The 25518-nt window shown below is 42.5% G+C and overlaps 2 protein-coding genes across 2 annotated transcripts; both read left to right on the top strand.

Moving 5' to 3' along the window:
• Positions 1-404: 404 nt before the first annotated feature.
• On the top strand, positions 405-20611 carry pkd1l1 (polycystin 1 like 1, transient receptor potential channel interacting). Its single transcript, XM_085468903.1, has 52 exons — positions 405-540; positions 1418-1561; positions 1693-1898; positions 3479-3542; positions 4290-4455; positions 4928-5167; positions 5385-5517; positions 5600-5803; positions 5926-6104; positions 6794-6997; positions 7126-7289; positions 7385-7615; positions 7706-7873; positions 8137-8208; positions 8288-8467; positions 8552-8629; positions 8844-8986; positions 9297-9417; positions 9523-9658; positions 9907-10099; positions 10580-10636; positions 10721-11071; positions 11153-11380; positions 11578-11691; positions 11830-11981; positions 12100-12200; positions 12467-12665; positions 12780-12863; positions 13201-13408; positions 13785-13891; positions 14034-14133; positions 14224-14352; positions 14481-14654; positions 14747-14933; positions 15025-15116; positions 15222-15538; positions 15650-15734; positions 15829-16014; positions 16098-16216; positions 16292-16402; positions 16491-16599; positions 16754-16822; positions 17032-17117; positions 17202-17436; positions 17543-17647; positions 17906-18046; positions 18178-18312; positions 18487-18711; positions 18895-19059; positions 19250-19402; positions 19518-19615; positions 19718-20611. The coding sequence occupies exons 1-52, from the start codon at positions 405-407 to the stop codon at positions 19932-19934; spliced, it is 8001 nt and encodes a 2666-aa protein (XP_085325029.1). The 3' UTR covers positions 19935-20611.
• Positions 20612-21714: 1103 nt separating this feature from the next.
• pdia4 (protein disulfide isomerase family A, member 4) lies at positions 21715-25488 on the top strand. The gene is made up of 10 exons (XM_085468584.1): positions 21715-22031; positions 22293-22467; positions 22646-22851; positions 22935-23073; positions 23162-23367; positions 23477-23635; positions 23780-23931; positions 24178-24334; positions 24452-24685; positions 24798-25488. Exons 1-10 carry the CDS (start codon positions 21956-21958, stop codon positions 25211-25213), a joined length of 1920 nt encoding a protein of 639 aa, XP_085324710.1. The 5' UTR covers positions 21715-21955; the 3' UTR covers positions 25214-25488.
• Positions 25489-25518: the final 30 nt, after the last annotated feature.

Below are 25518 nucleotides of genomic sequence, written 5' to 3'. Positions count from 1 at the left end.
AAGGCTTATTTGACATGTGACATGTGCTCTCAGTATGTAAAACACTAACCTTCACTGTGTTTATTGTGGAAGGTATGGAGTGGCTGCATTGTCTTCACAGACCTGTTACTGTGGGAACCAGCTCAGTGGTTTGGTGTTTAGAGAGTGTTTCAAGACATCTCCCAGTGAAGGAACAAAGGACGTGAAAGGAGGAAGTGAAAGACAAAGGTGAGGTAGCAGATTGCTTTCTTTTGCTTTTGATGTCTAACTATAGCTGCCGCTTCTCTTCTCATTTAAACTTGTGTTGTCGTGTCATCACTAAAGTACATTTTAAAAGCTTAAAGCAAGAAGCTTTTTGTCCTGGATAACTTCTTTTCTCTTCCAGTACCTTGAACTTACCTCTTGGAAAAGCACAAGATGGAAGCATGGCGCTCTACAGAACTGAAGGGCCATTTTTGCACAACATTAGTGTATTTACTTCTCCAGCAAGACTGGAGGCTGGGAAGACTTTTGTCATTGAAGTGAAAGGAAACCTCGCTGGACGTTCCAATCAGCCACCAGGTCAGCTGCTGCAGTGTTTTATAACAATGAGGTTCTTTGAAATGCAACTCTTCACCCCCGTGCTTTAATTAAGTTATTCCCTGATTTGAAAAGGTTTGCTTCAATGAACGCATTAATTATTAGTTTACACTGTCAGGTATTATTTGCGTATCTGTATCTGAAATTGTTTTAATTTAATTTACTTTTATCCTACTGTGTATTTTCTGTGGTCTCACATAATGTAGAACCTGTAGTTTTGGCTTCTATAAATTGGACTTTTATTATTATATCATATTATTTCTTGATATAAATTATTGCAAGTAATATTATTCATGTTTTCACACAGGCAGACGGGATCTGTAAACTGAGTATTTAAAATGTTGTTTTCAGTCTTTTTTCCATTCTTTATTTTTTAATTTAGATTTAAATGTTTCCTTAAAAATAATTATACTTATCAAAATGTATTTCAACAGAAACTGAACAAGCAGTATCAAACATAAGGCACATTTTTGCTGTTACAGTTGTATTGTGTGAAGTCATTACAAGTATCTAGTATGTGTTAAATTTTTGATATATATTGTACATTTAAACTTAATATAATTTGAAGAATTTTAATGAAAATTACTTACAATGTATTGCAAATAAATAGGTTTTTAAATTATTTTGATTGTTTTTCTTTTGTTGAGAAACCGAAATTTTCTATATAGTTGCTAGACAATGCTTTATTCAGAAAGTTAATGGACTGCACTGATGCTTGTTAATGAGTTTAAGTATGTTGGAATATATGCTAATAACCTCTGAATATTTGTGTATTATTTCCACGATTTGTAGAATTTTAAGCACTTTATATCAAAGCTCTTTTTTTTATCCTTTACATGATTATTTGTGTGATTTCCAGGCATCCTGGGTCTTAGCAGCCAGGCCCTGACCTATGTCACTGTGGAGTCTCTGGGGATGACCCTAAAGGTCAACGTGACGGATGATGGCTCCTTTACTGTGTCATCCGATTGGATTTTGAATGTTGCAGGCAAATACGAAATAAGTAAGTTCACCAGAGAAAATTTAATGTGTTTGCTGGTGATTTTTTCATCAGTTAATTAATCAAGAAAGGGATCACGTATGAGTAATCCTGTCTGCTCTGTGTGTATTTTTTGTCTTCTGTTTTCTTTTTAGACATCACCGTTTCCAACCTTCTCTCCACACTCTCCTCCACCCTCCACTTGTACATTTTGCCACCCTTTCCAGGGAACCTAACGGTGTCTTTGCTCCACGGCCCCCTGAATGTTCCCTCCTGCATCCCCACGGTTCACTTGGACTCTGACGGTGTGACTGAGGGTGTGGCTGCATATTGGGCCGATCCCGTCACTCTGCAGGCGTTTGTAAGTGACAGATTAGCAGCTGAGTTCTGCTGGTGCTTTACTCACAGGGAAGAAGAAACAGCTTCCCTTTCACAGCCACACTGTCTGAACAGCACAGTGGTAAATCACACAACAATAACTTATAAATGAGTCTAAATTAATTAACTTGTCAGGTTTGGCTTTAAAAGGAAATAGCTATTTGGGGATTTATAATGGGAAATTGATTTATGTGTTTATTATGTTAAGCTCATATATGCAGTTTGGCCTGTTTGTGATTTTCCAGCAGGAAAATATTAATATAAAAATATTATATATCTAAAATATATATAAGAAAGATGTTTTGCTCACTTGAATTGTCAGCTTTTCAAAGAATTTTATCAGCTGTGAATGTTAGCTTTAAAAAAAAAAGAAAAACGAAACAACCAAAAAATATAAAATAACTGAACATTCAACATATATGATAAATAATTTTTGATGTTTTTGCCCTGTTTTTCATGTATTTTATGTATTTTTTTAATGTATTTTTAAAAAACCTTTTCTTTAGATTAATACTCATCTGGTAAATCCAGTAACTCTTTTTTTTAAAACCAATTGCATCTAGAGTTTTTCCAAAATAATCATAACGTATAAATAATAAACTAAAAATCTTGGAAAAATTGCAACAAAGAGAAAAGCTCTTGAGGGAGTTTTATTCAGGTTGAATGTGCAAAATGTGCATAATCCTCAAAATTACTGATTAGCATAACTACGTATTTGTGAGTCATTACACAACTCTTCTACGGTGACAGGGAAAAGAGCATAAGCAAACCTTGATGTGCTCATTAAAGCTCATCAAAGCTCCTCAGAGCTTAGTTTGTTCATTCAGAGCCACTGGTGTGTTCAAACTGAGATAAAGTAGAAGGTTAAGTGTTCAAACATTATTTAAGCAGTAGCCAACACCATAAATCTGCTGGGTCTGCAGAAGGACTGAAAAAAATGCTGTAACGCTAGTGAGCCAGAATGGCATACATACTTCTGATGCCGGACTGTCAGCTTTGCAAATAAGAATTCATGGAATTCCTCTTCTTGTTGAAGGAACGCAGTTTTCTGTAGGTGACCTGATTTTTTAATCTCCATCATCTGAAATATCCCTCATCCTTCAATGTACTGTCATGTTTTTTAATCTGAAAACTTAACGCTTCTCATCATTTTCAGAAGTGGACCTTCGAATCAGAGGGAGTTCACGCAGTGTCAGTGAATGCATCATGCCTCTATGGGTGGAAGCAGAAGACAATACATGTTGTGAGTTCTCAGCTTTCAGTCATTAAAAAATGCAACGGTTTTGTATGAATTATGCTAGTATTAATAAATTAAAGGTGCAAACAACTAAAACATTTTATAGTTCTCTTTTTTTTAGAAAGGCTCAGTATGTTTAAAACAATAGCTGGGATATTATATAACCGCGGGAAATAAGAGATACAAGATTTTAAAAGCATTTATGCTCATTGTGTTCTTTCTTCGATGAGAAGAAAAATCAAATATGAATGGAGATATCCTTTAATCTCACATTGGTGTGTGTCTTTGTGTGTGTGCTTTCTGCATGTGGTCGTGTGGTCTTGCAGGTGGTCTTATCTCCCGGCTGCTCTCACCTTAAAGGGATCTTGTGTGGGAATCATTTAACTTCAGGTGAGATTGTTTCTGTGAGAGCTGCTCACCACCATGAAACACCTGCTTGTCCTCAGCCTCACACTAAATGTAGCCCCCACCTATGAGAGCGACCATGGCAACATCACATATGCTTACAATCTTGTTTGTTGACACGGCGGTACCCTCACACGTCAAACCTTGATAACCTTCACACCTCCGCCCACTCCAGCTGCAATTTGCACTCAATCGCCACTGCTGTAGGACAGCATCACCTCACAGCATCGATCCTCTCCACTGCCATCATTCATCAGTGGTGTCTCGAGGCCTACTAGGAGTTCATGCATCCGTACATTCAGAAGTCATCCATGGGAGGTCATGCCAGGCCAGGATTAGGTTTAGAAAAGCATTAGGTTTTATTTTAGAGGTGCACCGGGGTCAAACGTGGCTGCTTCGCTGCTGGTGAGCTCATCACCGCTGTACAGGAAATGCAGCTACATGACAGGAGCACAGGAAGTGGTCACGGTTTAGCTTTTCAACCACACTAGGACGGTTGCATTTGAGCGTCAGGCTGAGAATCAAGTGTTTTACTTGAGGTGTGAGAGCGTGTACAAAGAACAGGAAGCTGTCACCACAAGTGAGACTAAATCTAAAACGGTAACCACCGAGGAGTCACAGCATTGATGCCAAATGTTTCTGTCTTTTTTTGTTGTTGTTGTTATCTTTAATTAGTGTCATTATCTTTGGTGTGATTTATCTGTAATGACCATGTGTGTCTCTTATCCTTAGCTGTGAGGATTTTTGCAGCAAGGCAAGCATATCCAACAAATACAGATATAATCTTCCAAGCTGTGACTGACGTACCAGATCCAGTGTTCGTCTGGCACTTTGGAGACTACACATCAGCCACAACTACCTCTAGGATCATCACTAGAAAATACCTAAAGCCTGGCAGGTAATAGCGAGGCATGTGCAACATTTTTAAAATAAAATAATTGGAGATTTTTTAAATAAGCCAGAGCCTTAAAAGTGTTCATCCACGGACAAGGTTACATACGTTTTGTTTTTCAAATCCTGACAGTTAAAAAAAAAGTCAACAAAACTGTCACAAGGGTAAAACATGTGAAGTTGGTTTACATGCATAAATTTTAACTTGTAATCTAACAGTCATAACAGAAACTGGCAAACAACTAGAATCACCCAGCCTCTGTTGGTTGGTCCTTCTCAAGTCTTCTAACGCTAAAAAAACGTTCTTCATCCCCACATTATTACGTGCACCAAGGAGGTTATGTTTTTGGTAGCATTTGTGTGTCATTATGTCTTTAAACACAATAGCTCAACAGCTTCTAAATAAAATATGATTAAATAAATCAAACACCATGTGAATTAAACTAACCCCTCTTAAATCCCACCTTTCCTCACCATAGGTATAATGTGTCTGTAATCATGTCACATGGTAAGATGGCCGTTACCTCTGACATGTTCCCGGTGGTAGTCCAGAGAACAGTGAAGCTCAACAGGCTGGTCCACCGGGCCTCGGTTTTGCAGAATCATACAGTGGTGTTCAGTTGCCGGGTAAATATGGGGACCGACATCAACTTCCTGTGGAGCTTTGGGGATGGAACAAGCCGGTCTGGACAGAGCACAGAACGGCACATCTTCCACAGGTGAGTCAGAGAGTTTAACAAGACTTTGGGCTTTCATTCTCCTTGTAAACTCAAATCGGACTTTAAGTTTAGATTAAGTTAGGATTAAGATTCTCTAATTTTGTATTTACCTTTTACAAACTTGTTAGTATGTTTCACTATCTGTCTTTCAGATAAATATGAAAATCACATGTAGCCTAACACAAGTGTGCTTAATAAACATGTTTTTCCTCCTCAGAACGGGAGAGTTCAGAGTGGAAGTGACGGCGTCTAACCTGGTCAGCTCTGCTTCCCTGAGCAGCCACATCTTTGTTGTGGACCAGCCTTGTCAGCCTCCACCTGTCAAAAACATGGGGCCTCTTAAACTACAGGTAGCTCTTTGTCCAGACCTCACAAGTACGTATGGCGGAGCATAGTTAATAAAAGACAATACAACCTTCTCTTTGCACCTAGGTACGAAGATATGAGGTTGTCCATCTGGGTGTGACGTACGAAACGGAAGTGGATTGTGATGTATCAAGAGGCCTGCGCTACTCCTGGACTTTATTCGACTCTGCAGGCCAGGCAGTGCCGCTGCCTCTCACAGACACACACAGGCAGATCCTCATAGTGCAAAGCCATCTCCTGGAGTATGACACTTATACGGCTACAGCCAGGGTGTGTAATAATAATACAATAATACAGAAGAACTATTTAACGGCCGGTCTCTCCATTTCAAGTCGTTATTTCTGTTGCTATACGATTATTCCGAATGATCGAGGCTTGTGTTTCTCCTGCAGGTTCAGGTCGTCGGCAGTGTGGTGTACAGTAACTACAGCGTAAAGGTTCAGGTGATGCCGAGCCCTCCTGTGGCTTTCATCCAGGGTGGCACCAACATCTTCCTTAACAACAGGAACACCATAGTAACCCTGGATGGGCAGGCATCTTACGACCCTGACTTCCCCACGAACCCACTCAGGTAGAAATTGAGCCCTGACACCTTTAATAGGCAACAAGCCAGAAGCTGTCGCCTCAATGAGGAAAAACGGATAAGAATGTTCACTTTCCTCTGGTTTTAAATGTTTATGGAAGTGGTCACGTTCCCATTCTCACCGCTACCTCTGCTGTAAGTTTAGTGTTCAGCTCAAGGTTTGCTGAGATTTTGCTTTTTAGGTCCTCCTCCTGACTGAGGGTATCTTACTCACTATTTAACTCCTGGATCAAAATTCAGTTTGTCCTATAGCGTGAGGCTTTTCCTCTGCCTTGAGCAGTTCATGATGGGTGTGTTCCTGTTGCTGCAGCTGCTCGCTTAGCTGCGCTCTCCAGATCCGCTCCTTCTGAAGCTGGTTAGTGAGCTGTGTCCACAGAAAGCTATTCTCTCTCGTCTCTGTGTTGCAGTTTGGGTGCCTAGAGTCTCATTTGTTTTTCGGCTGCACGTCTGGCCCACATAACATTTGCCAGTAGCATTTCTGAGCTGTAATTGCCAAAAGTCGCCAACATTGGGCTCAGCTATAACTAAATAAATGGCAAAAAATGCCAATAAATATGTAAATATTATATTTTGGTGGATTTTCCTACATCTTAGTCATTTTTAGTTGTATTTGTTTCACCTTGAGAAATTTAATGTGTGTTTGGAAGTTAACAGAATTTCTGATTTTCTCTGTATAGCTACAGTTGGGCATGTAAACCAGTGAGCACCATCACCAGCTCCTGCTTCAACCAGCACATTCCCACTTCGTCGCTGGTGCTCAAATTTCCCGCCAGCTTCTTAAAAACCAACTTTGACCAGTTCCAGTTCACGCTCACTGTCCAAAGCGGAGAGCGTTCAGCTTCATCAGAGACCTTCCTCACTGTAACATCAAACCTCATCGGGTGTGACCTCTTCATAAAGTCTCAATTGAATCACATAATCGAACAGAATCAAATAGAAGTGTTTGATTAAAAGCAGCACTTTAATTCTTAAGTGACGTTTAACATGCGCCTAAATGCATCCGATCCAGGAAGCTGTCCATTTACTGCCCTGAGTGTCGGGGAGACCGTGTGAACTGGGATCAGTCGTTCTCTGTCGGCACCGTGTGTGAAGACTGCCACATTCCTGCACGGCACATCCAGTACACCTGGAGTCTGTACCTGGTCAATGCTTCATCCAAGCCTTTCACAGAAGGTAAATTCAGTGCCACTGTGCAAGAAAATTCCCCCAAAAATTCCCCTAAAAATGGAAATTAAATTAAAAAAGTAAAATCTTGTGTTCTATTCTAGTCCCGTTTTGCCACACAGTAGATCTCAGCACCATGTCTGCCATCATGGAAAGTCCTGCCACCTCTACTCTACACCCTCCTGTTACAAATGTGTCACAGAACACCCAGACGACCCCTTATTCATCTTCTTCAGCCGTTACCGTGGCTACCTTTGAAACCAGAAACGGTGATGTGGACCTGGCTGATAGTGGGGCATCAACAACCAGGAGTGGAGACACATCAGACAAAGCTGGTGTGTTATTAGCTGTATAAACAAATATATATACATGACTTGGAGCGTACCACTCTGTCACTAAATGTGACTTCTTTCCTCACCCCGCAGGTTTGCCAGAGTCTAGTCCACGTGTTCTCAACAATGATGGTGTCCTATATTCCGACTACTTGATCCAAGGGGACATTAGCAGTGAAACTTCAGTGGAGTCTGACTCCTCTGCCGACTGGGACTTTTCTTTTCGTGTTCTGGAGAGTAGCAATGCGGGTGGTCGACTAGGTGAGAAAATCTAAAATCGCCATATAAGCTCAGTCTATTTAAGTTATATATAATTTGATGCTGTTAGCACAATTTAAACGGATTAAATTACAATAAAAATACAGTTTGTGAAAGAGTTTTACCAACCTGGAACCAACATGAAGAAAGTTCCCATCATAAATAAATAACTTTTTCCAAATATAAAGAATATTTTTCAGTTATATGGGGCAATATTATGTTGCTTGACTGTTATTATTATTGCACTAAAGCTGGTTCTGTTACAGATCCAGATTATGGTGCTCCCTTTCCAAACGCAGAGGAAGGCGACCCAGGGATGTCAGCAGGGAGACCCAGAGGTACAGTTCATATCTACAATCACTGTTTATTTCTTATCTGAGATGGTTTTTACTGGTACTCACTCACGATCGTTCCCAGGTGAAGATGGTGAGCGCTTCAGTGCAGGAGACGTCTCGATGTTTGATATGGGATTACACAAAGATGAAGGGAGTAATCTAGTGGATTCTAAGCCTTTTGTGGCAATTCAGGCACCGACTTTGCTCAACTTACCTCGAAATCCTCTGAACAGAGGCCTCTTTGAGTCCTTTACTTACACAGGTACATTATGCAGAAAAATTCCTGCTTCTGTGCCACTGTGTCAGCATTTAGCCATCTTTTTTTCCCTTTTAAAAATCTCTACAGGAATCTCCTGTTCTTTTCTCAAGATCAAGCCCTTCAGTCTGAGGCCCAGGAGCAGATACATGTTGGAGGTCACTGCCAGTAAGTTTGGGATGGCTACATATAGACCAGCCCAGGCGAGAGTTATTAGAGATTTATAAAACAGGATAATGGGACAAAAGGACAAAATCACAGACATATATTATTTTTTACATTTACTGCAGTACTTTAACTTGAACATTAAAATGCCCACATTGCCTTTAAAGTCAGTCTCCGTCTGTTAATGATCCTCTCGATTGTTGTCTGATGAATTGAGAATCTCAGAGCAGGCGTCTGGGCCGGACTCAGCTGTTCTTACAGACCAATCCTGTTCCAGAGGGCTTGGCGTGCCAGGTGCAGCCTGTCAGAGGACTCGAGTTACACACACACTTCAGCATCTTCTGCACCTCAGGGAAGGAGGTATTTTCTGTCGCATGCTTTTAACACTCTTCCTGCTTTGATTAAAGATTTTCAAAGTGCATTTTTATTACAAGACATTGCCACTCAGTGCTTGAAGTTCGGAGCTGTCTGCCGATGATTGAAGTAAACCTCTTCAGGGCTCTCCTTGACCCCATAATTTTACTAATTGATCACCCCAAATTTCTTGACCTTGGTCCTGGCATGCCAGTCTTCACAGAAATGTGTGTGTGTGTGTGTGTGTGTGTGTGTGTGTGTGTGTGTGTGTGTGTGTGTGTGTGTGTGTGTGTGTGTGTGTGTGTGTGTGCCAAAGGACTTAGTGTATGAGTACAGCTTCAGTGTAGGAGACCGACTCCCCAGGACACTGTACCAGGGGAGAGACTTCCAATACTACTTCAGCCTTCCTTCAGGTGACCCCAGGGATGACTATAAAGGTAAACACACAAAGACACACTGTTGCTTAAGGAGCATTAACAGAATTATTATTTTTCTAATATTTTCTTATTTTTTTATTGCTCTTATTACTGTTGTCACCGCAGTAACTATTTACACAGAAATAAGAAGCAGCACATATGGGTCAGCCACCAAACCCTGTCCTGTGACAGTACAAGTCCAACCAAGCTTCCTCAGAGACACCTCATCTTCCTCTTCCCATCATGATCCTGATCTTGAGCTGTAAGAACCCCCATGTGATCATATTATGATGATATGATATGCAGATGTCTCGTGCTGTCTACTTAAGAGGGCCTGCTGGTGATTTAAATAGCACTGAGCTTGAGCACGCTCAGGGATTTTATGCTGTCAGCCAAAAAGCTGTTGTTAAGAACGACTGTGTGTGTTAAACTACAAAGCATCAATCTGAGCAAGTCAACAATAATATAGATTCTATAGAACATGCAAATCCTTACTTTCACCATCTCCAGGTCGGAGTCCGGTCTGAGGAACCTGTCGGCTTTGGTGCAGCTTGGGAACAGTATGGAGATTCGTAACTACATCAGCCTCCTCACCAGCATCCTGAACAGACTCAGCCTGGAAACAGAGGCCAACACACATGCACAGAGGCACATGCGCACTGTGCTCATTCGCACCTTGTGTGAGCTTGAGAGCAGCGATCAGGTAAACACACTGACATCACAAGTGATAAAACACAACAATGTTCTTTTTCTGTTCTACAGCCCCGGCTCTCTGGGAGGAAGAGCGGTAGCATTAAAATCGAGTTTTGATCAAAGAAAAGAAAAATCAAGCATCTCACGTGGCTCTGAGGGGAAAGAGAAGGAAAGAGAAGAGAGCAAAAGACAACTAATCAATGCTCGTTTAAGCCTCTGAATGCAATACTGGTGTATAAACAGGTGGAGGTGAATGAAGAAGACACACCCAGTGCATAATGGGATGCCCCCAGCAGTCCTAGTGTACTGCAGCATAACTAAGAGAGGGTTCAGGGTCACCTGATCCAGTCCTAACTATAAGCTTTATCAAAAAGGAAAGTGTTTTTATGAATGAGGCCTGTTGTATAAAGTGCTTGGAGTGGAAGTAGAAAAGTGCTGTATAAGAACCAGTCCATTTACTGTTAATCATTCAGTTATGTTTCCATTCTAGGAGTCAATGACAGACAATATTTGCATTCTGAACGACCTGCTACGAGTTACAAGTCAGGTGAGTGGATGGACTCACAAAACCAAACTGGGAGCAGGGTTGTAGATGCTAGATTGTTTCTAATACTTCCTTTATTCCTTTTAGGTGACACTAGCAAGTGCCAAACGAGTAACAGCTCACATTCAGATGATGTCCGAGCAGTTTTCTGCATCTAGTGCTTATCGCCACTACATTATAAACCAGAAGGTGCTCAATACAGCGCTCACCCTGCTTTCACACAGCCTTCAGGTGGTGACTACTTGCACCTTCACACCTGACATTACACAAGAAGACTCAACTGCTGATGGAAACCTAAGAAATGATGAAAACACTCCAAACAGCACTGCAGTGAACTCATCCACCAGTGGCCACATCAAACAAGGACGTTCACCTCCAGCAAAGCAAGCGGTGATGCTCGTAGCTGATATTCTGCAGGCTGCATCAGAGCTCATGCTGGTGAGACAAAACACATTTAAAACTATTTCTCCACAGTTTTAGTTTTTTAATGAAATTCATCCTCCTTTTCTTGTTTTCCAGAAGTACATTTTGTTTCATGAGACCAAGGAGCACAGAGTTAGCAGCAGCCTCATTAATTTGTATGCTGCATCCCAAAACAACACCTCCACAGTCATAAACAGTGGCTCAGTCAGGGTCTACATGCCTGCTTCTTTCATCCAGATTCTGTTTCTCCAGCATGGACCGTGTGTCCTCACTGTGCTCACCGAGCTTGCTCACAGTCCTTACACCTGGGCCAATCCTACACAGGTGAGACCTGCTCAGTAGTTGCACATACAGTGATTTAACATCTATACCATCAGTGAGACTTTTAACTCTAACCCCTTTATCGGTTTTGTTTGTTTAACATAAACTGTGAATGATGCATTTTCTACCAGTTATTTCATGGTTCAGCTTAACAGGGTTAAAGGTGAGACATCTCTCTTACTTATTCTTTGGATTTCCAGGTGAGTGGACCAGTGGTTGACCTAAGTCTTTACAAGTGCAACACGAGGAGAAGGATCCACGTTTCCTCCCTCATTCAACCATTCAACACCGAGCTTCGTCACACACAAAGAAACGTGAGCTGCTGATTGTCCTTTTCTTTTGTTTGTGGAAAATGAGAGGTTCTTCATAATAAGATTTTGTTAAAAGAAATTCTTAAAACGTGCAGTGTTGTATCTTTACTCCAACAACACGAGACTAAATTTCTGCTGCAGAAAAGCTCCTCGTGGGAGTTCGCCCTCCTGCGCAGCCGGGTCAACTACCACAGCTTCAACATTACCCAGGAACACTTGCTGCAGTCCATCCAGTTCACTCTACTCTTCAGACCCACGACCAAAAAGGCGTTTCCCCTCATGGTGCTCTTCAGGTATTATTACAGCACCGTGTTATACTCATACTCAGATAATAACAGAATAATTTGAATGAGTTTTGACTGAAAGGTGAGACTATGGCACATATCTAACCGTGAGTGTCCGCTGTATCAGGATGTTTGAAAAGCCGACTCCTAGAATGCACCATCTGCGCAAGATTTACAGGTGGGAGAGCAACACCTCACGCATCACTCTGCCCTCATCCTACCTCAGCGGTAAGACCATTTTCTGTTTCTGACTTCTGCCCTCCTGGTCTTTCCTTCTGTTAAATTCTCTGTCCTTTTACAAAGTATTTTTAAGACTGATCATCTATTTGTGGAGTGAAAAATCTACCCAGAATCTCAGTTAAACTTAATAGAAATCAATTGATCCATGTATGTTTTAGCTGAGTAGTATGAGTCAGTCAAGTCATCTTTCTAACATGTACATGCTTTGAGTAAGTTCGCTGGGAAATATTGTAACAAATTCCCAAAACTTCCAGCTGCAGGTGTTGGTCACTTGGCACTGCTTAATGCTGATTTTGGTAAAGCACCCAGAGCCAATCACCTGACTGAAGAGATAAGCTACAGTCTGACAGTGGACAGCAGTCTGTGTTTGTCCTGGGACGGCCAGCAGGGGGCTTGGACACATCAGGGCTGCAGAACACAGCTAGCAGACACAGATTCAGCTGTCAGCTGCAGGTAAAGCATGTGAGTGTGTCTGTGTGTGAGAATATAAGAAAACAAACAAACACTAGAGGACAAATCTGGATGCAGAGGTGATTAACATGCTTCTTTATATTTGCTGAATCCTAGCTGCCACCGTTTGAGACCGCTGACCGTGAAGCAGCAGCAGATCCAGAGCATCCACAGCACAGCAGATGTGAACCCGTTCCTAAGGTGACCAACCGAGACCTGGAAAATAACAAAAAACACTGATCTGCACAAATATTTTTACATGCATTTTACCAAAAAAAGGGGGGGGGAGAAAGAAACAGTAGGATTTTTTTGCTCATCAGGTTTGAAACGTAATAAAATGAAACCGGATTGCTAGATTTTTTTTCTTTTATTTGTATTTTGAAATATATCAACCTCTTGACCTGTTGAAGCTACCGGTAAGTTTCTTTTGCAAACAAAATGTACCGTAGATGAAAAATAGAAATATAACATTAGTGTTGATATTTAACGCATCCTCTAAGGCATCTCTCTCCTTTTCTTTGCTTCTCTGAAACCTCAGCGCATCCACTGATCTGACAGTGCTGGGCATGCTGTTGCTGTTCGTGTGCCTGTACGTCGCGGGGTTGGCGGCGTGTAAAAGAGCTGATGTTGTTGCAACGCAAAGTCAAAGGGTTCACTACCTGTCTGACAACTCTGCATCTGATCCGTATCTCTACGCAGTTACAACCCACACGGGTCTCAGCTCTGCAGCCCGTATGAGTGCAAAGGCAGGGCTGTTTTTGGTTTCTTTCAAACTTATCAGCTCCTTTGGTATTTAGCTGTTCTCAAAATATGCTCCTCCTGGATCCTTATGGCCACTGTATTTGTGTATTTCATTTTTTGTTGTCTTTCTTCCCATTTTCCCATTGTTTTCCACATACTATTCCCTGCATACAGAGCAGGTAAAGCAGATAAACTGTAACACTCCTCATTCTGTAGCACCTGATGCCGTTTGACATGCTTTATTAAATTATCTGAATATTTTTCGTACACTAATTCAGAACATGTTATAGATTAGTGTAAGAGAATTAATCACATAAAAAAGTTTTTAAAAGTTTTTCTTCCCAGACTAATGTTTTTTTTTAATCTTTATATATTGACCAGGTGTACATATCACTGTATGGTGAAGATGGGTTCTCACAGACAAAAGAACTACATGTCCCAGGATGCACTCTGTTCAGGAGGAACTCTAAAGACATCTTCATACTTAGGTAAAATCCTCAGTGATTTAGAAACAAGTTTTTTTTCTTTGTGTTTGTGTTCAATATGTAAGAAAAAGGGAGATAAATCAGTGTAATTTTTCATTATCTCATTACCACGTGCTATAATCTCTGTGTCTTTGCTCCCCCACAGTGCAGCAGAAAGCCTGGGCCCAGTGTGGGGGGTTCACATCTGGCATGACAACTCTGGACCTTCCCCTGATTGGTACCTTACACAGGTGGAGGTATCTGAGGTAATAAAAAAATCCTATAACAAAAACTGTTTGTGAACACACCTTTTCATTGATGAGTGGACTTTTAAGGTGGTTTGACTTGTTATTCAGGTGCTCAGAGGGCATGTGCTGGGATGCTCTTGGCTGTTTGCTGCCCAGTGCTGGCTGGCTGCGAACAAAGGCGATGGCCGAGTGGAGAGGATGCTGCGTGTTTGCACTCAGGGGATAAACTTTGCTCAGGTACAACACTCATGTTCACATAAAAACTATTTTCGGCATCGTCACAGTGAGTTAATCTACACTAGACATAAAACTTAATGTAATATTTGCTGCTGTGTCACCCCAGGTCTCCCTCTGTGTAATTGCAGATGCTGCGTCTCAAGCTTAATGACTACTTGGCTGATTTCCATACGTGGGTATCCGTGTACAGCTGCCCCTCTCCCAGCTCCTTCACACATACTCAAAGACTAAGTGTGTGTCTGCTGCTGCTGTTGGGGTACGCATGTGTTGGTGCAGTAATCGTTGCACAAACGGATGATCAGGTAGGCCCTCAAAGTTGAAGATTTGGTGAGCAAGAGCTCTGAAATGCCTTACCTACAGCTCAATGATGCATCTACTTATTCTGTATTTGCAGCCGCTGTTTGCGTTGGGCTTTGTCGATGTGTCCGCTGGTGCTGTAACAAATGGGCTTGTAAGCGTGGTAGCTGTGCTGCCCGTAGCAACAGCGGTGTCTTTCCTGTTTCGACTGCGTGCGGTACAGCCAACGGGGTCACGAGTCCATCGTGTAAAATGCAGAAAGACTGAAAAGGAATATTCTGAAGGTAAATTGGTTTTCTGTGGACCTCTTTTTGAATTTTGTTGTGTCTTTTCTTGAATTGTTCATTATCCTTTTATTTTATTATCTCCTCACAGACCCCCTCTCACTAAGCGACAGCACGTTTGACCGCCGTCTCTCCTGGAGCAGCCTCCAGCAGTGGGATGAATCCTGGATGCAGAAATACCAGGTTACACCTCAGAATAGTTTCTGTATTCCCTTCCTTTCCATTTCTCCTCATTGTCATTCTCACAGCTTCTAACATCACTGCCTGACCTTTCTTTTTCTGCTGTAGGACGCAGACCTGTCAGTTTCATACAGTAATGTGGATGAAGCACCCCACAAAAAACAGTCTGAATTCCTTCCTGGCAGCAGCAGGTTTCATGAAACCCAAAGAGCTTGTTTGTCCAGGGCAAAAGATGAAGGTCAAAAAGAGAAAGGTCTCCAAGGACGATGTTCACCAGACTCTTCCTCTGAGAGAGGAAGCTATTACGATGCCACCGACAAACTGAGAGAAAGACCAACATGTCAGCGGCGTGTCTGTTTGGCCTGGACTCTGTGTCTGCTGTTGTCCCTCTCCTGCCTGGTGCTCTCTGCAGTGCTGGGAATGAGGTAGTGAAAGTAATGTTCATTGTGATGTCTGCTGTTTTATCTGTTATAATATTGTATCACGGGTGTCAGTGTCACGCTTTTGAAGCCTCTCTGTGCGTTTTGATGTGTTAGGTTTAACAGTGGCAAGGTTCTGCTTTGGGTCCATTCTCTTTTCATCTCCCTGATGTCTTGCATCTTCATCATTCAGCCAGCTTTGGTAACATAATATGTGCTTTTTATAATCAGCTACACAACTAAATAATGGCACAAACCTTAAATAAAAATATCATCTTGATGTTTTTCTTTTACAGATACTTGCAGTGGCCTTGGCTGTTTCCTGTTGGCACAGAAAAACATCAGACTTTCATACTTTTTTCAGATTGAGGGAATTCAATATTGAGGCTATGAAACTTTGGAGCCATAGAGGCATTAATGGAGCTGAAGAGCAGCTTACTGAGTCTGCTTTTCCCTACAGACGACGCTCACACCTTAAAAAGGTAATAATCAGACGCTCGTAGAGTTTAATGTTGTTCTGGTTTTTTCCTTCTGCAATGTGAACTCGGTTATTTATCGTTTACAGCTGCTCCGAGCTCGACGGCGAGCTCGGTACCTGGGTCTTGTACGGCCACCGACTCTGGCAGAGCTGAGGAAAACTCATAGGAGGAAAAGAAGAGAGGCTGTTATTCATAAAACCCTGAGGTGTGCTTTTGCGAATGCATGCGCACCCCTCTATATTTGATGTAAGACTTTTAAGTGCTTTTCCTTCTCATGCAGGGATTTGTCTCTCAGTGTCGCCATGCTTTCCCTGATGATGTGTATAACCTATGACAGCTCAATCAGGGAACATTACCAGCTCAACAGAGCTGTCAGAAGACACTTTGTGAGGTAGCACCCGAACACTCTTGCTGTATATCTCACTGACATTCACACTTACTTCTAAAGCAGAGAAAAATCAGATGTTATCTTTTATTAGGAACCGTGATCATTCATTTATGTTGATACAAAAGCATACGGAGTGGTGGAACTGGTCACAGACAGGTCTGATAGAGTCACTGTACGAGCATACATCAGCCCAAACAGAGGTAAGCTATGACTTTAAGCTCCAAAGGGACTTAAAACTCCAGGTTGGTGAAGAAAACTCTGACCACATGTTCACCTCTCTTTGATCCTTCAAAATTAAGATTAGTCATAAAGTCAAACCAAAGCACCACATCGTGACATTCTGATGTCATTCAGCAGCCACATATTGTGATTGGAGAGCCAATCCTGCAGAAGATTGAAATATCTGACACCTCTCCAACTGAGGTTTGTGACCAAAGATGAACTGATAGAAGGATAGATTCATATTTTCTTACATTAAGGAATGCGTGACTTCCTGCACTTATAAGTACTCACAATTAGTTAAGAAAAATGCTGTACTGTACATTTGTTAAACTTGTAATGGCACTGTAAAATCTGGATTTCTAGATTCTGTCTCTGTACTTTAGTTGTGTTTCTTGCCTCACAATTTCCAGGTACCTGTTATGACTTCAACAACGCTATGCGGTCGCCTTAGTTGTTACTCAGGACCAAGCGCTACAGTTGGCTTAGGGCACACAAAGTGAGAGATCCACGATGGAAACTGTTGATTAACTCACCTTTTTTTTGCTTCCAAATAATGATCAGTTCTCCTCCTCTCCTGCAGGTCTGATTCTGCATCAAAACTGAAACTTCTGCGTTCAGCTGGCTGGTTGGACGGACGGACGGTGGCCCTGAAGGTTCAATTCACCTTGTACAGCCCCGCACCGAACTTGTTCACCAGTGTGACGCTGCTTGCTGAGCGCAGCCCCACCGGTGTCCTGCTGCCCTCTGTGGAAGTCCATTCAGTCAGAGTACATCACACTCCTACTGCCTGGGACTATGCTGTTATGGTCTGCAAGGTAAAACACTACACTAACTTTTAGACTGAGTCTTAAAAGATGCTACAGATTAAGGTTTACAACACATTTGAATACATTTTTTTTCTCCTTCCTCCCCTCTGACCAGCTTCTCTTCCTCTTCTTGTCTCTCATACAAATCTCATGCCAAGTGTCCAGTATGGGACAGCAAGGGCTGATTGGATACTGGACAACACCTTGCAGCTGGGTGGAAGTAAGTCTGCCCGAGACAAAATAATCATTCCAGCATAAATGTTTGTAAGACTTTAGAAAGCAGGCGCACACACCAGCTCTCAGTCAGGCGCACACTAATCCAAACAAGATCACGACAACCTCACTGGAAGAATAAAGTAACCTGTGGCTGTTTGTCTAACAACCCTGACAAGCAAAACACACAGAAATATTATCTGAAGGTCAAATTATCCATGAAGCACAGTGAACGCAGCTTTCTCCCTCTTTCTGTCTTTTGCAGGTCGGTGTGCCCACAGCGACACTTGTGCACTATGTGTGTCACATTTATCACTCCGCTGTTATCATGAGCGTTGCAGAGCTGCTGGAGAGAAACAACCACAGAGGCCGTGTGGACGTTCGCCTCCTGGCTTCCTGGGAACAAGTGAGAGAAATTTACAGCACCTTCTCTTGGAAAATAAAGAATAAACCCTGTGAGGCGATCATTATGAGCAGCTTGTTTGCACTGTAGTTAGAGTACATTTTAAGAATGCAGAGATATGTTTTCCTCTACAGTTTCTCCGTACTCTGCGTGGCATCATGCTCTTCCTTCTCACCATCAAGTGTGTGGCTGTGCTGAGGGTGAACAGGACCTTTGCCACCCCTGCTAAACTCCTTTCCCGCTTATTCTCAAGTCTTTTATGGCCAATGGTAAACACTTTATAACTCTTCTTAGGAAAGGTCTTCACTCCAAGCACTGTAATAGTACTTGCTGCAAAATAAAGCAGTTGACATTTATTGCACCTACATTGGTGATATTTGATATATTTTGCAAAGTGTTCTTGCCAAAATGACTAGAAATTGTTGCATCTTCTCTTGTGCTAGATTTCAGGTGTGATCCTGCTGATGGCATCGTCCTGCTTGGGTCATCTGCTGCACATTCAAAGCTCCTGGGCAGTCAGCCCTATTCACGTCCTCCTTAGGACCCTGCCCTGCGTCCTCTACCGGGGACTCAGAGCCACCAGCAATAACAGAGGCCTCCTCCACTCTGACTGCGATGTATTCACCTGTGGAGTTCTGTATCTGTCTGCTGTGGTGTGGACAGCAGTGGTACATGTTTCCCATAATATTACTTTTTGTTTATGTGGTTGGTTGCTTTGTTTTGTTTTGTGTGTGTGTGTGTGTGGGGGGGGGGCTTGTAAAACTTGTTGTCAAAAGGTTGATTTCTGTGATAGACAGCAACCCTATCTGAGATCACCTCATTGTTCTGTAAGACTTGTGTCTTTCTTGTAGGTGATTGGTGTGATGTCCTCACTGGTTAGAAGTGCCAGAAGATCTCACAGCAGGAGGAATTTGATCACCATTGCAGAACTGGCAAACTACATCAGACTCAGGGTCTCTGAGCTGACTACTGGGCAACATGAAGAAGCACGAATTGATAACCATACAGAGGGGAGGGTAAGTAACAGCTTCAAAAAAGAAGAAAAAATGCAGAACAGTTAGCTTGCTTTATGTAGGTAGATATAGCTTGAATTTAAAAACACTCCGATTGTGGTCAGTAGCTCTTGTTTTGTTCCTAGAAATGTGCCAGTTGACTAAATTATTTTGATTCCTTCCAATATAGAAATAGACTTTTCCCTTTTTTCAGGCCTACTATCTCGAGGAGTGTGAAAGTTTAGTGGACGAACTGTTGTTCAGACTCAATGCCCTCTCTGACAGCCTGCACCTCAAAGCCCATCGCTACAGGAAGGAGAGTCCTGTCATCTCCCCCACACCAGAGCCCTCCAACATGGACTCACAGGTGAATCCGTCTATATATGTGGCATACAAATAAACTTTGATTGTTTAAAGATACACAAAAAAATAAATTTAAGGAGTAAAATCAACATATTTGAATCTCTGTGTGATTCTATTAGGGCTCAGCAAGGTCACAGATAATCATGAATGGCACACATTCAGATGACCAATGTTTGTTAAATCTGGGAGGAACCCCAACTATGTCTCACCTGTTCAGGTAACAGAAATAGAAAAGGCTTCACCCAGTTTGTAGGTATTATTTTTAAGCAGGTACTAAAGGTGAATAATGTAATCATGTGACTAACTATAACACTTATAGGTCCCAGGCTAACAAGGACATCCTGCAGCAGAGGGGTCAGACTGGATGTAACCCCTCCTCCAACTTTGTTGTGGCATCTGATGATAGTTTAAAGGGCAAAAAATGCCCAGAGTCAGCCGGCAAAAGTCAGACCGCCTACACAACTTCACCACCAGAGGTTGTGGTGAAAGTTCTGGTCCATGAAGACCCTGCGAGAGCAGTCCCAGATAAACACTAGAGTCCTCATGGAGATAGCAAATCATGAATTCATTGTTCACTCTTATATTTGTTAATTGTTGTAAAGGCATGTGGAATAGGACAGCACGATATATTAATAACAAACCTTCTACTTCTTTTCTTCTTGGTATCGAGGTTGTGGGTAAAAGTCATGATTAAAATGTTTGAAGCAACAAATCTGCTGTTATTAATATCCATCCATCTTCATCCGCTTTATCCGGGGCCGGGTCGCGGGGGCAGCAGCCTAAGCAGAGAAGCCCAGACCTCCCTCTCCCCAGCCACCTCCTCCAGCTTATCCGGGGGAATACCAAGGCGTTCCCAGGCCAGCCGAGAGATATAATCTCATATCTATAATCTATAATCTCTGTTATTAATATTTTTGTTGAATTTATCTACAAAAAGGTACATTTAACTTGTTATTTTTACCCAGTAGTAGCATAACTTTTTAAAAACTTGTTAGCACAAAAGTTTGTAACCCATCCATCCATCAATCTATTTGGAGACAGTGGCAGTGACAAAGCTTTTTACTGCACAGACTCTGGAAGTTTTTCACTCTGAGCCTGAGATCTGCAAACTCAGTGGTCTCTTTCTACAAACAGTTAAAAACTCATCTTTTTAGATTTGTGTTTGGTTAACTTTTCTTTTTTCTCTTTTTGATGTTTGTGATGTCTGTCTTGAAATGTGCTATACGAATAAAAGTTTTGCTTTCTTACAAAAATACAGGAGGTTAAGCTGGAAGTGACAGAGCTTAACATGGTCAGATTTTCATTGGGAGTGACCAGAATTAACATGACTAGAAATGAGGGCATCAGAGGGACAGATCAGGTTGAGCAGTTTGGACAGCTTGGACATGCACGGAGAAGGAACAGAGGCCAAAGGATTCTGAAGATAGAGGTGACAGGCAGGAGGAAAAGGGGAAGACCAAAGAGTAGTGCTGTTCAATACTCCAGATTTTGGTATCGATCCAATACCAAGTAAACACAGGGCCAGTATTGCCTATGTCGATACTGGCTTGTCGATACAAGCAACACAAAAGTGTTCAGACATTTTTCATAGTGCATCTTTAAGGTATACTTGTTCATTTCTAAAACAAAAACAAACCAACAATAACAATTCATTGGGTTACATACTGAACTCAGAGGACAGAAACAAAGTATCAATGCTGTTGACTTAATATCAGTCCAGTATAAATACCAGATTTCAGCAGTGTTGATATTTGGTATGGACATTTGGAACATTTATGGAAGTAGGGAAGGAGGCCATGCAGAGGGCTGGTGTGACAGGGGAGGGTGAGATGCATGGAGGTAGATTAACTGCTGTGGCATCCCATAAAGGGAACTGTCGAAAGAAAAAGAAGTGGAGTTGGAACAGTAAGATATGAAAATGACCCTTATGGGTTTCTGTTGTCTTCAACACAGGAAGCTGTAAACATGTAAAGACAGATCACCAGGCCATCTCTTCCTGTTTAATGAATAATTTCCTCCCTAAATCCTCTAAACATCAGGCTAAAAATAGTCCTGTGCAGTGACTATTTATTATTTGTGTACCATATATATTTAAGGTACTGTTAACACTCATTTAAAACATAAAAAATACTTTTAAAATTATGAAACTAAACAAACAAACGCTTTGAAAAACTTTGCCGTGAGCCAGAAAAGAGTAAACAAAAGCATCCAATAGTATCTGTCAACGTTTCAGCCTCAGGAATTGAGTGGCGACGTGTGATTGGAGGACAGTCGATGATGGCGTCCAATCACGACGTGGCAAGTCAGACAAGTTCCAGTACAGGGGAGGAGGAGGGGGTGGTGAACTGTGTGCTTTCTGAAGGGCTAGTTTGTATGAAAGGTATGCTAAAGGTTGGTGGGGCCACACATCAGTATTGATCCGGGCGGCTGGTCTGTGCAGCCCGCAGTGTTTTTGATGACATTCATCAGCCTTTTTTATTAGCTAAGTTAATTAGCCGGCTACTCGTGATCGAGCAGCAACAACGATTGACGCGGGGCCGTATCATCTGTGGACACAATGAAGAAGCTTGCTCTGCTGCTAATTGTGCTGCTTGGCGTTGCACATTTCGCGACTGTCAGCAGATGTGAAGAGGGTGAGTGTGGGCATTTGTACAACCCTGCAGCTGAACTATTTATTGAAGTAGGAAGGTCGGTTTATTGTGTTAAAATTAACGAGCTAATTAGTGTAGTTGTGTTAGCTTGCCAGCTAACAGGACCGCTAATGTCAACACACTTGAATAAATGCACTTTAGGGTCTTCACTGAATGCACGCAAGAAATGAATCCAGGCTGTAGTGGATCTGACACGGACTGAAATCAGTGTGTGCTCTGTTTGCTTGCTTATTTGGTGTTTAGATGTTGAAGAAAGCAAAGAGGAGACTGATGAAGAGGACAGTGACGATGAAGAGGATGATGAAGACGACGATACAGAGGTGAAAGAAGAGAACGGGGTGCTGGTGCTCACCGACAACAACTTCGACACCTTCATAGAGGGCAAAGACACGGTCTTGGTGGAGTTTTACGCTCCATGGTAAGTTGGATGTGCCAAACTACTGAAATCCTTATGAGTCTGAGTGAGTTGGAGAAACAGAAGAAGCTCTGATTGTTTTCAAACTGTAACCAATGAGCCATGCAAACTTTACAGCGTGCCTCTTCCTGTCTACATCCTGTTGCATTATCTCTGTCCCTTTGTTTTTGGTATACTTTAGGTGCGGTCACTGCAAGCAGTTTGCCCCAGAATATGAAAAAATTGCCCAGACGCTCAAGGAGAATGACCCTCCTATACCTGTAGCCAAAGTGGATGCGACAGTGGCCAGTGGTCTGGGGAGCAGGTTCGATGTGTCTGGGTATCCCACCATAAAGATCCTTAAAAACGGGGAGCCTGTGGACTATGACGGAGAGCGGACAGAGAAGGGTAAGAGTGGTTCGTCCAGTCTGAGCATCATTTTGTTAAACAAATGAAGCACCGGCATGGCTAATTTTATCAGTTTCCTGCAGCCATTGTGGAGCGTGTTAAAGAGGTGGCTCAACCAGATTGGAAGCCCCCTCCTGAAGCCACACTGGTGCTGACCAAAGACAACTTTGATGACACTGTAAATAACGCAGACATCATCCTGGTGGAGTTCTACGCCCCATGGTGAGTCAGTTATGAAGTACTGGTTAGATGCCATAAACTGTAGATGGTCTCTGAGGGGGGGAAGTAATAAACTAATTATCACCTCCAGGTGTGGACACTGTAAGCGTCTGGCTCCAGAGTATGAGAAGGCGGCCAAGGAACTGAGCCAGCGCACTCCTCCCATCCCTCTGGCCAAGGTGGACGCCACAGTGGAAAGCGAGCTCGCCTCACGCTTCGGGGTCACCGGCTATCCTACTCTGAAGATCTTCAGGAAGGGCAAGGTGTTTGAATACAACGGACCCAGAGAAAAAAATGGTAGGTCACAAAATGTGTAGTATGTATACTGCGGTTTGACACAGCATGTACATTTGGCTTCTTTTCATCCTCTAACAAAGCTGATCCATGTCTTCCACCTTCTCCATAGGGATTGTTGACTATATGAGTGAGCAGGCTGGGCCGCCCTCCAAGCAGGTACAGGCAGCGAAACAGATCCAGGAGCTCATCAAAGATGGCGATGATGCTGTCATAGTCGGAGTGTTTTCCAGCGAGCAGGATGCAGCCTATGACATCTACGTTGAAGCTTGTAAGTAATTCCATAAAAATAGCGTACAGTTTTTTGTTTTTTTTCCCCTCTCCTCTGGGTTTTGATATCACTCATCTTCAGTTCTCTGGAGTTCTTTGGGATTTGCATATGTATTAACTGTATTCACTGCTGTTTGGCTTGCAGGTAACTCGCTAAGGGAGGACTTCACTTTCCGTCACTCCTTCAGTGCCGAAGTGGCCAAACTGCTCAAAGTTTCTCCCGGTCACGTCGTTATTGTCCAGCCTGAAAAATTCCGCTCCAAGCACGAGCCATCGTCTCGCACGTTTTCAGTCAAGGTGGAGTCTTTTACTTCCAACAGATTGTTGTGACTGATTTGAATTTTGTTTCAGTGTGTATGAAACTCATCAGCATTGCAAATGGCTGTGCTTTCGTTCAGTCACCGTTGGTGCATAAATGCACTGCATCGCCTAGCAGCAGCTATCGTTTTGATTGTTGCACTACTCTGATCTGCAAATGTCAGCAGTGTTGCGTTGGGGGGGGGAAAAACATTTGACATCAACACGTTCTTCTTCATAACACAGGACTCGACGGTGGTGTCTGACGTGCAAGAGTTCTTCAAAAAACATGTAATTCCTCTTGTGGGACACAGAAAACCAAGCAACGATGCTAAACGCTACACGAAAAGACCCCTGGTGGTTGTGTATTATGGCGTTGACTTCAGCTTTGACTACAGAAAAGGCGAGTAGGGTGGAAGAGTCATCTGCTTACACTTGCAACTACTGTGACTAGCAGCAACATTCATGCGGGAGGAGTTCTGTGCTGTAACACATACGCCTTGTCTCCTTTCACTTTCAGCTACGCAGTTCTGGAGGGGCAAGGTGCTCGATGTAGCCAAAGACTTCCCAGAGTATACATTTGCTATCGCTGATGAGGAGGATTATGCGGAAGAGCTGAAGGGCCTGGGCCTGAGTGAGAGCGGAGAGGAAGTGAATGTGGGAATTCTGGCAGATGGAGGCAAAAAATATGCGATGGAGCCCGAGGAGTTTGACTCGGAAGTGCTGAGAGATTTTGTTGTGGCTTTTAAGAAAGGCAAGTGCTAAAAATCTGTGTGGGGTTTTTGCATGAAGGACTTAACTTGTTCATTTAGAGTTTGTATTGACAGATGTGTAAATTTCACTAAAACTCTAAATTTTGTCCACAGGAAAGCTCAAACCCATCATCAAGTCCCAGCCGGTGCCAAAGAACAACAAAGGACTTGTTAAGGTGGTTGTAGGAAAAACTTTTGACGATATCGTCATGGATACCCAGAAGGACGTCCTGATCGAGTTTTACGCCCCCTGGTGCGGCCACTGCAAGAAATTAGAGCCTGATTATTTGGCTCTGGGCAAAAAGTACAAGGGTGAGAAAAACCTAGTGATTGCCAAGATGGACGCCACAGCCAACGACGTACCCAACGACAGCTACAAAGTGGAAGGCTTCCCCACGATATATTTCGCCCCGAGCAACAAGAAGCAGAGCCCCATCAAATTCGAAGGTGGTGACAGAACAGTAGAAGGGTTCAGTAAGTTCTTGGAGGAGCATGCCACAAAGCTATCACAGAAGAGAGACGAACTTTGAACTTCCTCTGAGAAGTAGCAAAGAACTCTTACCGTGCTTGTGCAGAGTTTCAGAGGATGCTGACAAAACCTCTGGGAAGGTGAAGGGAATGCAGTAATTAAACAAAAATGGTGTTACTGATTTGCTGCGATGGTTTCTTTTCAATCATCCTTTTAGTTTGTGTTCATTCCAAGATTCAGGTTTCTTGTTTCTGAAAGCATGTAAGCACTGTTCAAGATTAATCCTTTTTAAATAAAACTGAAAATGCGGCCACATTTGCAGGCCAGCGCTGAGAAGTGGCTCTTTGTGTTTGTTTAATGGATACA

This window comes from Copadichromis virginalis, linkage group LG9, assembly GCF_057382275.1.
Source record: "Copadichromis virginalis isolate Kocher_CV1m ecotype Utaka linkage group LG9, C_Virginalis_male_GT1.1, whole genome shotgun sequence".
In the NCBI taxonomy this organism is placed as follows: Eukaryota; Metazoa; Chordata; class Actinopteri; order Cichliformes; family Cichlidae; genus Copadichromis; species Copadichromis virginalis.
Note: the sequence above shows the minus strand (reverse complement) of the source record. Positions and strands in the feature narration are given on the sequence as shown.

What these genes read in the sequence shown, in the direction of transcription:
- pkd1l1 (XM_085468903.1), top strand. Translation starts at nt 405, where the DNA reads ATGGCGCTCTACAGAACTGAAGGGCCATTTTTGCACAACATTAGTGTA. An exon ending in ACGTTCCAATCAGCCACCAG is followed by an intron (nt 541 to 1,417) that starts GTCAGCTGCTGC and finishes TGTGATTTCCAG; the next exon opens with GCATCCTGGGTCTTAGCAGC. An exon ending in CCTGGATGCAGAAATACCAG is followed by an intron (nt 15,117 to 15,221) that starts GTTACACCTCAG and finishes TTTCTGCTGTAG; the next exon opens with GACGCAGACCTGTCAGTTTC.
- pdia4 (XM_085468584.1), top strand. Translation starts at nt 21,956, where the DNA reads ATGAAGAAGCTTGCTCTGCTGCTAATTGTGCTGCTTGGCGTTGCACAT. An exon ending in TGTCAGCAGATGTGAAGAGG is followed by an intron (nt 22,032 to 22,292) that starts GTGAGTGTGGGC and finishes TTTGGTGTTTAG; the next exon opens with ATGTTGAAGAAAGCAAAGAG. An exon ending in TGACATCTACGTTGAAGCTT is followed by an intron (nt 23,636 to 23,779) that starts GTAAGTAATTCC and finishes TTTGGCTTGCAG; the next exon opens with GTAACTCGCTAAGGGAGGAC.